This window comes from Canis aureus, chromosome 29 (genome assembly GCF_053574225.1).
Source record: "Canis aureus isolate CA01 chromosome 29, VMU_Caureus_v.1.0, whole genome shotgun sequence".
Lineage (NCBI taxonomy): Eukaryota > Metazoa > Chordata > Mammalia > Carnivora > Canidae > Canis > Canis aureus.
In genome coordinates, this window is record NC_135639.1 from 34862715 (window position 1) to 34876511 (window position 13797).

The window sequence follows — 13797 nt, forward strand, 5'->3', positions numbered from 1 at the left end:
TATAACCTAGGCTCTACTCATTATCTCTACTTTGCTATAGAAATCTCTAATTTAATGACCAAAAGACAATTCATGATTTCTTAACCTTTCTTTTCTTCCAGATTTCCTCCCTTTTTCATTTTCTAGGTCTTCCCACTATACCACTGTTGTGCAAGAACCAAACCAAGATGAAAAAGCATTTGGTTTTATGTCGAGGTACAGGCAGATTGATTTGACTGGGGTAAATATGGTGAACTTAGAGAAAGTCAGAGAGGGGCAGGGGCCAGAAACTGTAAATCCTGTAGACTGTACTGAGTTCACATTCAGTGTGAGTGTTAGAGGAAGCTACTGGAGAATTTGGCAAGCAGGGAAGACCAGTCAGAATATAGTAGTTCGAGGGAGTTAAGTTGATGGAAACTATAGTAGTAGTGAAGAAAAGTGAACAGATTTGGAATTTATCTTAGAGCTAGAAATAGCTTGCTGATGGACTAGATGTAGGGATGTCTTGTCTCTTGTCCCAAAATCTCCCTTTCATTCTGGGCCTATTCAGTGTATACTAGATGCTTTCATTCCATCCCCCAGGATTTTTGCCTGCTCTTTCAGTTTCTATTATTCATCTCTATACCCCATTATAGGTGATTTTGTAAAATCAATCCTCCAGGTCAAAATCTCTCCTGTTGTGTGAAATCTGCACTAATAACTATCAAATTTTCAATCCCAGTATTCGTTTATGGATCTTTTTGAAATTTGTTTTTATATTTAATTATTTGAATCATCTTACTTTATGGTTACTGACATTATTCTATTTGCAGTTCTTTTAAGATTTTATTTATTTATTCATGAGAGACAGAGAGAGAGAGAGAGGCAGAGACACAGGCAGAGGGAGAAGCAGGCTCCATGCAAGGAGCCCAACATGGGACTCGATCCCAGGTCTCCAGGATCAGGCCCTGGGCTGAAGGCAGCTCAGCTCTAAACCGCTGAGCCACCCTGGCTGCCCTATTTGCAATTCTTTAAGAACTAATTCTATTTGCATCTCCTGAATTTTCTTCCTGGTAGTTCACTGCCTTCTATAGATTGTCTGTGTAAACTTAATCTTAGAATCTTTCCCCCATGGGACCCTGATCTGAAACTATTCCTAAATGGCAATTTTGTATTTGCTTCTGCTAGGGTCCCAGAATTGTTATTTTCTTGATTTATGGTTCCTACAGTAAATACTTATTACATCCAGACCTTAAACTTAACCTGTAGTACAAGCCTAGGATTCTGATTTTTCAGACTGTGTTTCTGAAGGCTGATGGATAATTTGTGCTGGTCCCATTTGAATACATGAGTTCTATGAGGCTCTATAAAGAAAATTAAGTTATAGCTCCATTTTCTAGTAAAGCCTGAAACCAAGTCTTTTGTCCCTACACAGGTAATAGGATCGCAGCCTCTACATTCTTTAACAGAACTTCACTGGTTTGAGAGAATCTACCATGGACTGGCAGGAACTGTCTTGAAGTAGGAGACAATTTTTGTCATCTTAGAGATGATGATCAACACTAATTTGTGTGAATAGCGAACATTTTTTTTAACTTTTAAAGATTTATTTTATTTATTTATTTATGATAGACATAGAGAGAGAGAGGCAGAGACACAGGAGGAGGGAGAAGCAGGCTCCATGTCAGGAGCCCAACGTGGGACTCGATCCCGGGACTCCGGGATCATGCCCTGGACCAAAGGCAGGCGCTAAACCGCTGAGCCACCCAGGGATCCCGGTAAACATTTTTTTATTAATTGTCAAGACTCAAGTTTTTGCTTTACAGATTCACACTGAGTACTATCTTTAATCAGGAGGTATAAGATTGTACTGGGATTAAATATTTGTAACAGATATGCAATGCAATACTAGCTGTTTTTCTATAATTTCTGTTACACTCTTACAATTACCCCACTTTTGCCTCTAAGTGGTCACATTCTCAAACAGCTTCACATTTTACTTTTTTAAAGTATTTTATAGGGGGATCCCTTGGTGGCTCAGTGATTTAGCGCCTGCCTTTGGCCCAGGGCGTGGTCTTGGAGTCCCGGGATCGAGTCCCGCATCGGGCTCCCTGCTTCTCCCTCTGCCTGTCTCCGCCCCCCCCCCGCCTCTCATGAATAAATAAATAAATCTTTACAAAAAAAAGTATTTTATAAAACTTTATATTTTATATGGTTCGTAAAGTGTTATGTAAGCTTATTCAAAAGTAAACTTTTAATAACCACCCAGAAGGAATAAGGCTATAATATACTGGTTCAATCGGTCCCAGTATTAAAGACTTTCATCCTTGTTACCATTTTAATAAGCTCTTCTTGAAAGACTTGAATAATTTTTGGAGAAATGTTCGTGGATATATACCTGTAACAATGTTTCTATAGTGCTAAATATGTAAGATTTTCCTATAGGAATTACTACTGATGACTGATTATTATGGAAAATTTCAAAAAGTTAAAAATAAACATAAAACAAGAGAACTAGTACAATGGATATCCATGAATCCATTATTCAGCTTAAAATACCAACAGCCTCTTATGCTTTTTTGCTTCCCACATGCACACTTAAAAAAAAAGTTAACTACCATACCCTTATTACATTCACAAAATTAACTATAAATATCTTTAATATCATATATTAAGTTCAATTTTCCCTATGTATCCATTTATTCCTAAGCTATACTACTGTGACTCTGGAATGTGTGGTTCAATTTTATTCAATTCAAAAGGTTATTTTTTTAATGTTATGTCACACTAAGTCTTCCTCTGACCTACAACCTTTTTCCACTAAGAGGCAACCATTTTCCTGTGTATGCTTCTAGAAATATTTTACTCTCTTAAAATTTAAACTAGTTAAGTATCTTTCAGCCTGTCTGACCTTTCAAATTGGAAAAGGATCTTTAAGTTTTATGGTGTGAATTCTTCTGCCCTTTCCTATTTCTTTAATTATATATTGTTGCCTACATATTCTTACAAAACTTCAGTTATTATGAGCTTAAGCTGGCTTACATAAATGGCAAATAAGAATTTAACTCATGTATACTGGTTTAGCTACCCAGTGCTATTACAACGGATGTTCTACATAAGAGATTCCTTTTGGTCTTCTATAATCTGAATATAAATCCTAAACATGGGATCCCTGGGTGGCGCAGCGGTTTGGCGCCTGCCTTTGGCCCAGGGCGCGATCCTGGAGACCTGGGATCGAATCCCACGTCAGGCTCCCGGTGCATGGAGCCTGCTTCTCCCTCTGCCTGTGTCTCTGCCTCTCTCTCTCTGTGACTATCATAAATAAATATAAATAAATAAATAAATAAATCCTAAACAATGAAGAAATAAAAATTTAGTAAGAAAAAAAGGTGTTGAGCTTAGAACCTTTATATCTGAAAAATTAATTTTAGTCTTTTGATTTTTCTAGTGATATTTCCTACAAATAACACACAGTTGCATATATTTTACAGTTTCAATCTTATTTTTTATTCTCTGTGGAATGCTAGGTTTAATGTTACAGTATGGTTGTCAAAGCTAATGAAATGTGACAAATGTCCATGTCTAAATGCTGCAGAACAGTATAACTTTAATGATTTTAAACAAAAAAGTTCTTTTACAATTGAGGTCTGATGGTTTTTAAACCAATGCCTATGTGTATGGCCAGCCACAAACCTTGGGGATGTTTATTACCTGTACATGTATATACAAATATATTCCATACATATATATGCACACAGGCATGTATTAATTTATGTGTGAAATTTATAAAATTATACACATACATATACATGCATATCTATATGCATATACCCACCCTCACCATTGAGCTCACTTTCCTAACAACTAATCAGCTTCATGCCCAATTATTATTGCTGCTCAGTATAACTACATGATTTTAGTGCCAATACCAAGCACCTTGTAGGATGCAGAATAGGTATGTGTGTGCATATAGATATGTGTATTTATGTATGTTTGTGTATATAAAGGAATTATTTCTCCCTTTTATGCTTCCGTCATGCATTACTACAATAAACAGTCTTTTCACCATAGGTTTTGGAATTCTAAACAGTGTAAAATCTACTTCTGGAAAACTGTATATGTTCATAGTTACAAAAAATATATTATATATATATATATATGATTGAAACCTATTGAGTACATATGTTCTCTGAATCTGGCTATATCCTAGCCATTAGATAAATTAAAAAAACACCCTCTTAATAGGATGTTATGATAGCCTTAAATAGACCATTACCTGTATTCAGAATAGTTGATATATTTTAAAAGTTGACAAAATGATGTTAAAGATTTGAAAAACACTATGTATCTGCATTAAATATATAAAGGTTTCCACCAAGGGTCAGGTTCAATTCATTGTCTAAGATTTTCATGTTCCAAGAGTGACCAATATCATAGTCATTATTTTTTAAAATTATGGCTCATTAAGGCTTTTATACAAAAAAAGCCCTATTTTTAATCATTTATAAAAACAAGTTCTATTTAAAAGAAAAAATGTACATGAACACTAAAGTACTCATGGATATTATCCTGTACAAAGTGACTACATAAAGATAGGAGGCTCGTTCCCAGTAAGAACACCTCATGGTAGCACATGTAAACCTGGTTTGGTTCCTCTGCTCTGCAGCTATTCAGCATGTAAAATTTAAACCATTTCACATTAACATTTAAATTTAATACAGTGCAAATATTTGAGAATAACTTGTTCCCCCCAGTGAAACAAGAACCAGCGTTATGCTGAATATTCTTCAGATCTATTTACACATTGAGCTAAAAGTTCACCATAAACTTTGAAATTTGCTGAATATCAGCAGAAATGTAACTGAACTAGCAGCAACTGCATTTCCAATATTTGATAGTTACTTGAGAGAATGCATAAAATTTTCCAGGCTGTACTCTGAATCATATTGCTCTTGATCCCAAAGATCACTCAGGTTTTCAAGAATTGATTTCATACTTGCTTTTCCGGAAGTAGAAGTGTCAGCTTTTTCTGCTTTGCCATCCTTCAGAAAAATTGGCAGAAAGATAAAATGAAAGATTATGAACTTCGGAAATAATATTCTACTTTAAAATTAATACTTGTTTCTAACATTGCACTCATTCAACAGAGTTTGACACTTTAAATGATGAGCAAGTTTGTGATCTCATAAGTTAACCTAATTCTATTTTCCCACAGTCCTAACAATTTTATCAGTTTAAGCTTTTTCTTCAGAAAGAATTATAAGAACATTACAAAGAACTCATTGTTAGTTGTAGATGTACATATTTGTCATATATATAAATATATATGTCTTCTCCCAAACATTTGAGAGTAAGTTGTATATATTATGGCTTTTTATCCCTATATAGGAGTCAGCCTGTATTCTTAAGAACAAGGATGTTCTTACATAATCAAAGTATAATTATCAAATTAAGGAAACTTAATACTGCTGTATAAGTCCATATTCAAATTTTTCCAACTGTCACAATAAGATCCTTTATGGCAATTCTGGCAATAATCCCCCGAGCATAGTTCTGTTTGCTAAAAATCACCCATAAGAATATTCTGAACAGATCAAAAGTTATTTGAAAATAGCAATCCAGGTTTTGTTGAGTCTTCTTTTAGATTATATGTTATCCTGTTCAACCTTACTTATATGACATGACTGAAGAACCTTCCTCCATCTGGCCATCTCATGGGGATGTACTAATTAATTACTGTTTAAAATGCAGCACTCAGCACACCAGACCTAATATTCTAAATGTGGGCTGAACACACAAAGAGTACAATGGAACTACTTTCTCTCATATTTGGACATTACAATTCTATTATTAGAGCTAGTTTATTATATAAGGCCATTTCTCACTATAATTTATACTGAGTGCACAGTGCATTTTCCAAGAACCTATGCAGGACTTTAAATCCAACCCTATTGGTTTTACATTATTAGACCAATATTTCTGGCTGTTGCATCCTTTGATTATGGACTGTTATCTGATATATTGGTTCCATCATCCACAATAATAACAGCTAGTATTTATTGAGGATTTATACTAGGTAACCTTTCTAAGTGCTTACAGATATTATTCCATTTTTATCTTCGCAACCATGTAATACCATCCTTTTTATCCTCCCAAGGGCACAGAAGTCTCTGAGCAGAGAAATTAATTTGCCAAAGGTCACCAGTTAATAGGTAGCAAGGCAAGAAACACAGACCCAAGTCTAGCTGACTCCAGTAATAGCTGTCTTTTAGCAGGAAAGGGCTAAGAAACCTGAGGCAAGACACTAAAGACAGCAATCAGAAAGTCAAAACTTAAGAGTTTTATCTGGACATCAAAAATTCTCTCAAAGGGTTGCCTAGTTAATACTAAAGTGAATGCCTTTTGCTGCTCACTTTAATACTTTCACCAAGCAGTCCTGGGAAGTCTGTGAACACAGTAAAAGATATAGCAAATTGTTTAAGTTCTTTACCTTATCAAGAGTAAACAGGTCAAGAAGTTGATCTGTCCCCATACTCTGCAAACTAGAATTCTCTTGGCTAATAACAGTATTTGCTATGTTCATCTTGAATTTCTGCAAACCCATTATTTTCTCTTCCAATGTTCCTCTGGTTATCAACCGGTACACGTTAACCACACGTTTCTGAATGACAGAAAGAAGGTAAGCAACTGTAGCACAAATAAACTGATAAGCTTTTGAAGTTCATCAAATCAGGGGGCTTGCATACTTGAACTAAGTACTTAAATACTATCTAATAAGGATTGGATTTTATTTACCTGACTTCATGAGTTTAAAATTTTATTATTTGGCAGAGAATTAAATATTAGGAATGGACAGTGTCTGGGGTTTCCTTAGTCCAACTACCTTACTTAATGCCTGAGGATGTGGTGCAATATACTGGGTAACTTGCTAAGGTCACAACACTTAGTATCAGAGAAGGAGCTAAAACCAAGGCTTCCTGGCTCTTTTGGGTATTTTTTCCACAGTGCAGGTTAACACCCTGTGAGTGATGATTTTTTTACCTGCCCAATGCGGTGGGCTCGGTCCATGGCCTGTAGATCACGCATAGGATTCCAGTCATGCTCCACAAATACTACTGTGTCAGCGCCTGTTAAGTTAAGCCCCAGGCCGCCAACATGAGTTGTAAGTAAAAGAACATCTATGGATGGATCATTGTTAAACCTAAAAGTATAGATATTAAAAAATAAAATTAGCATATCTTAAGGTTTCTGTAATAAACTGGACTCTTTAAAAAAAAATTAAAGAGCCTAAATGAAGATACTGCTTTAAAAATCTATGATATGGGGGGAGGTGCCCAGGTGGCTCAGTTGGTTAAGCATCCCACTCTTGGTTTTGGCTTAGTTCATAACCTCAGGGTCATGATGGAGCCCCACATCTGCTTGAGTTTCTCTGTCTCCCTCTCCCTTTGTCCTTCCTCCCACTTGCATGCTCGCTCACTCTTGCAAATAAATAAATCTTGAACAAAACTATGATATGGGGGTGCCGGACTGGCTCAGTGAGTAGAGCATGTGACCCCCATCTCGGGGTTATAATTTCAAGCCCCACATTGGGCATAGAGCTTACTTTATTTTACTTTTTAATTTTATTTATTTATTCATGAGAGACACACAGAGAGAGGGGCAGAGACACAGGCAGAGGGAGAAGCAGGCTCCATGCAGGAAGCCCGATGTGGGACTCGATCCTGGGACTCCAGGACCACGCCTAGGCCGAAGGCAGGCGCTAAACCACTGAGCCACCCAGGTGTCCCTAGAGTTTACTTTAAAAAAATAAAAAAAAAGATGTGGACATTTCTGTGACCACTTGAGATGAAAAATACACATCTTCAGTAGTAGAATGTTTTTTTAGAACATTTCAGAAATTTCACAAAAAAACCTAAGTCAACTGGGTTATATTTTTAGGAGGCCAGATAAAGACCAACTAGTAAAAATGTAATTAAACACTAATGAAGATAAAACTCAACTATGAACCTTTAACATATGGAGATAGAAGAGTTGGGGGAAAGGCTCCATGAGTCAGGAAAATTAGAGGATGAAGTAGTTGCTAGTATTGTGCTAATCCCAGAAGATACTGATAAAGGTTTTGAGAGATAGCTTCTAGGAAAAAGAAAAAGTAACATTACCAAGCTACTATTTATTCCATTCTTACTATGAATCAAATGATGGAGTTAGTGCTTTATGTGTATTATGTTGTTATAATAGCTTTATAAAGATATTATTGTCCTTGTAGATATTATAATTTTCAATAAATAGGCTCAACTGGACATGTCTAGAGTCGGGAGTCAAACCTAGGTCTGTCTGCCTCCAAAATTCCTTAGTGGGTCTCTAATACTACTGTGCCTAATAATCTTTTAAAGTAGGCAGGTCTGGGACAAAACCTAGGAACTTGAATTTAAAAACCCAACCTCTGAGGTTTCTAAAGCAGAGAAGGCAGACTACAGGTTTTAAACACTGCACTTACCAATTCTGCTTCCTACCTATGCCAACTTCCCACTTGTTCTCAGCAGACACAGGGATGTTAGAGATCTTAGCTAAGCCACTTGTTTGCTTCTTCCTACCCTAACTCCCCCCAAAAAGGTCAGTGGGAAAGTCATTGTCTCTATTTTTTTTTTTTTTGTTAATTGTTCATTGTCTCTATTTTTTATTGATGCCTTAAATTTCTTCCATGCCCTTCAGAGTGCTTTCCTACTATTGTCACGTTTTTTTCTTTTTTTAAACTAAAACTATTCAATTATATTCTTGTATTTAAAAAGGGTTTGGGGGCACCTGGGTGCCTCAGTGGTTGGGCGTCTGCCTTTGGCTCAGGTTGTGATCCTGGGGTCCTAGGATTGAATCCCGCATCAGGCTCCCAGCGGGGAGTCTGCTTCTCCCTCTCCCTGCGTCTCTCATGAATAAATAAAATCTTTAAAAAAATTTAAAAATAATAATAAAAGGGTTTAGTTGGGTTGAATTATAAAATAAAAAAACACATGTGGAGACATTTAGTCATGAGGTAAACTTCTATGTAACTAATAACTAAGTATAACTTGCTGTCTAAGAGTTTTCGAAGCCACTTACCGTGAAACAATGGAATGCCTCTGACCAGGAGGTATGCTGCCATCTAATCTCAGATAAGTGACAGAGGGTAAGTGAGGTTTGAGAAGATCATGTTCCACTATATCAAGCATGCTTTTAAGCTGACAGAAGATCAGTATCCTGTGCTGGGCCACAACAGACTCTGTGCCACTCTCTGAAGTGCTGCCATTTCCCAAACCACAGTCCAAAAGCAACTTGAAAAAAGAATCAATTGTTACACAGGTGTTCAATAGAGTAGGCAACCAATCTCACTGTGACAAATACTTTTTGTAGTAAGAAACGGTTAAGTTTATCTGTTACCTGGAAAGCAGATTGCTACTCTGGGCTGTAACCTGTCATCTTGCAACTTCTGGAACCAGTTTTTGAGGTGCTCAGGCTTAGAATTTCCTGATCACTTCTTCAGGAGGTTCCCTAACCAGCCCATCTCCCCTTTCCTTTCCTGAGTTACCTGAGGGTCACTAGAGTCTCAATAAATGTTTACTTAAAGTGAAGATCTCCAGGCAAAATTGTTCATAAAAAGTTATAAAAAACAGAGTAGGGGCACCTGGCTGACTCAGTCAGTAGAGCATGCGACTCTTGATCTCAAGGTTGTGAGTTCAAGCCCCATGTTGAGTGTGGAGCCTACCTAATTAAAAAAGAAAAGATCAGAAAGAACAGTGTGAAGAAAACATAACGAAGTAGCTAAATCTGGCAGGCATCAAAATTACAAAAAAGAAGAGAACCAAAAGCATCTAGTAAGATCTCTGGATTCTTGAGCTTACTACTATAGCTATCAACCAAGAACTTTAACAGCAAGAACCATGCTACTATAGATCTTTTGTATTTCCTGCTACATTATGGTTTAGTGCCTAGCACACAGCAGGTACAATAAATAAACAAGTGAATAAAATCCAAGAGAATCATGTTTTTATTTGCTTAGGAAACGAAAGTACCCAATATTGGCTCAGTGGTTGAGTGTCTGCCTTTGGCTCAGGTTGTGATCCTGGTGTCCTGGGATCAAGTACCACATCAAGCTCCCTGCAGGAAGCCTGCTTCTCCCTCTACCTATCTCTCTGTCTCTCTCATGAATAAATAAATAAAATCTTAAAAAAAAAAAAAATAAAAAAAAAAAAAAAAGGAAAGAAAGAAAAGAAAAGAAAAAGGAAACCAAAAGCTCAGATGGGCAAGATAACCAAAAGGCCATCTAGGCAAACTCCAAAAATCAAATGTAAAACTCTCAGAGTACTGTGTAAAATAAAAGTTAACATAGCAGACTTGAAATGCTTTTTCAGAAAGTCCAGCTTGCAAGGTCTTGGCTGAAAGAAGTCTTGAAACTTGGGTTTGATCTTTCCATTGTTTCTTACCTGATAAGGATGGCCTACTCTGCTCAAACTGTTATACAAACAACAGGATTATGCTGACACTGGCTTTCTTTCGGGGAGTCTAGAATTTTGGTATATACTACACAGAGGGAGTCTCTATTACCAGACCCAATAAAAACTTTTGGCATTGAGTCTCTAATGGCCCTACCTGATAGGCAACATTTCACATGTGTTGTCATAATTTGATGCTAGGGGAAGAATAAACGTTCTTTCTCTTCTACCTTAGTAGCCCTTAAACTGTAAATTTTAATTAGGTTGGCCTAAGCTTTCCCCCACTTCTTGATATAGAGTACATATATGGTATACTACCAAGGAACACCTCTAAGTGGAATTTAAAAATCTGATAAATGTAATTATCTCTATCCCCTGCCCCTAAATCTGCAATCAAGATTACGATCTAACTTTCTTTTAAAAAACCTAGTGTGTTTTAGGAGAGTATAACTAGGTAGTACCCAATATAAAGAACGTGTTATCAGTGGGACATTCTACATGGCTTCTATAAAAGAGTTCTAGAGAGAGAGAGAGAATTTATCAGAATGTCTGTGTCAGGCACATTCAATTATCATAATCACTTAGGCAGCAATATCAAACCATACAGATAACCAGTCATATTCAGAATGTCCACCTATGACTTCTCCAAGTCCACACTTAACATACAATCTTCCTAATATATTCTTTTAGTGTAGCTATCCTACTGGATGTATGGACATATCATTGACATAAATATCCTTGTCTGGCAGCAGAACTGGCATTCTGGTTTTTCCAATAATCTCTTATAACCTGAGTTTGCCCTGAGAGACTGGAGAGATGAACTCCAAGTATTCTGACAAAATTTAGTTTGCAGCCTTGAAAAGTTGATTACTAGACTCTAGAAAGTGGTTACCAAGGCCACCTGATATGGGTGTCTGAGAGGCCAGTTGCCTTCCCTAGAGAGCAATTTTATCTTGCCCTAACTTCAGCATAGGATAAATTACCCCAGGTTTTGCAAGCTATTTTTCATATAAAATGGTTTCCAGATTCTTTTGATCTTCATCTTCCACTTAGAGTGCTCAGAACTATAAATGATAATCAAAATTTGGTGTGACAGTTATGAAAGACAATGAAACTTTGATGCCCTCATTTTGGTCATTACACTATTATTAATCCCACCCAAGATCTTAGGAGTTTTATTTACTGGTAACTAATTCATACAAGTTTACAGAAAACCTGCCATCAAATCAAACTCAACTTTACATTGTATAAAATGTTTGCCAAGCCTGACAGAATCTGTTAAGTTTTTTAAAACTGACTTTGCTTATCTCCATTAAATTTCACCTGTTTTAGTTCATCAGTCCGGTATCCTGAAATTTTAAAATTCTGGCAATATTAGATAATTCTGGCACTATTACTCGGTGATAAATATGTTCCTACATATCTAGTGTCAGATTTTTAAAAAGCAAGTAAGACTTTTCCCCTAATTCAGAGAATAAACATATTTTAGATGAAAGCAACGTAGTTCTCTCCTAAGACAGAACCTCTGTTCTGAATGGCTGAAAAGAACTGAGAAAATGGAAAAGACAGGTTCTAGAAAAGCCCTCCATAATCCGTCCAAACCATTTGGGTTTGCAGAGTTCCTAAGCATCTTAATTCCAGACACTTTAGAATGACCAGAAGCACTACAAAATGAGAGATCAGTTTAATAACTGCACAGAAAAAAAAATAATGTGCAAAAGGATAAACTAAAAATAATTTAAAGCCTATAATTAAAGTGGGAATGTAATCCAATATTTTTTGGAAATCTAATTAGCTGACTGCTTGACTAAGTATATCTTATAGCTTTATCTAATATATCAGGTATGTTGGGTGCCGGTGGCTCAGTTAGTTAAGCATCTGCCTTGTGCTTCTCCTTCTCCCTCTGCCCCTCCTCCCTGCTCATGGTCTCTCTCTCTCTCTCAAATAAGTAAATAAAATCTTTTTTAGAAAATGTATCAGCTATGTTAAGAAAATTGTGAACATTTTATATACAAAATTAGTTTGGTCAAATAAGAAAACTATTCCATATATAAATAAAGGCAATAGTCATTCTTCCATTTTATGGTAAAAACTCATTCTTTCACATTTAGTGATATAAGGATACATGCTTGGATGTCATATATGCCATTACAAAACATTTTCTATGTTAACCCATGTGAAATCTAAAATCTTCATTCATTTTCTCAATGAAATTTAGTCCAGAATAATTACAGAAAGCAAAAACAATTACTAAAATCCAGATTTTACAATAAGCTCTTAATTTTTTTTTTTTTAGAAAGAAAATCTTTTTTTTTTTTTTAATTTATTTATTTATGATAGTCACAGAGAGAGAGAGAGGCAGAGACACAGGCAGAGGGAGAAGCAGGCTCCATGCACCGGGAGCCCGACGTGGGATTCGATCCCGGGTCTCCAGGATCGTGCCCTGGGCCAAAGGCAGGCACCAAACCGCTGCGCCACCCAGGGATCCCGGTAAGCTCTTAATTTTTAAGGTTAGAACTAAATATTATTAGCATTAACATTTTGGTCCTTGAAATTGGTTCTTTTAAGAAGTTCAACCTTTTGAAATCTTAGAATTGTCAAAGATTCTGTTTTTGAAGCTATATACCAAGAGTGTGACAAGAGCAAAATGGCAGAGTGGGTAGCTCCTAATAAAACTCAGAGATCCACACTGACACACATTACAATCAAACCACTGAAAGAGAATCCTGAGAGAGCAAGAGAAAAGTGAATGTGTCATGTAAAAAGGATCCTCAAGAAGATCAATATTGGATTTCTTATCAGAAACCATGGAAGACGTTATTGAAGAAAGTGAAAGGACAATCTACAGAATGGAAGAAAATATTTGCAAAATCATGTATCTAATAAGGGCTTAAAAATATCTAGAATATAAAAGAACTCTTAAAACTCAACCAAAGACAGACTATACAATTTAAAAATGGTCCAAAGACTTAGGAGGCATTTTCAACCATGAGATAGCAATTCATACCTGCTGGGATAGCCACAATAAAAAAATAAAAGTAAAGTGTTGGCTAGGATGTGAAGAAATTAAAACCATGGCATACTGCTGATGGTAATGTAAATGGTGCAGCCACCATGGAAAACAGTTTGGCAGTCCCTGAAAAAGTTAAATGTAGAACTGCTAAATGATCCAGCAATTCCACTCCTACATCTACAACCAAAAGAACTGAGAAGAGGGGCTATTTAAACAGATACTTATTAGCTCACATTCATTGCAGTATTATTCACAAAAGCCAAAAGGTGGAAACAACGCAAGTGTCCACCAACACAGGACTAGATAAACAAAATGAGGTATATACATAAAAATAATAATAGTATTATTCAGCCACAAAAATGA

At 36.2% G+C, this 13797-nt stretch overlaps 1 protein-coding gene across 1 annotated transcript in view; it reads right to left on the reverse strand.

Moving 5' to 3' along the window:
• Nucleotides 1-3441: 3441 nt before the first annotated feature.
• Nucleotides 3442-13797, reverse strand: part of BTAF1 (B-TFIID TATA-box binding protein associated factor 1) — a 95894-nt gene continuing 85538 nt past the window's right edge. The window contains exons 35-38 of the mRNA XM_077878414.1: nt 9052-9263; nt 7000-7159; nt 6449-6619; nt 3442-5000 (exon numbers count right to left, since the gene is read on the reverse strand). Coding sequence (XP_077734540.1) covers nt 4857-5000; nt 6449-6619; nt 7000-7159; nt 9052-9263 — 687 coding nt within the window. The 3' untranslated portion in view covers nt 3442-4856. The remainder of the gene's footprint in view (nt 5001-6448; nt 6620-6999; nt 7160-9051; nt 9264-13797) is intronic.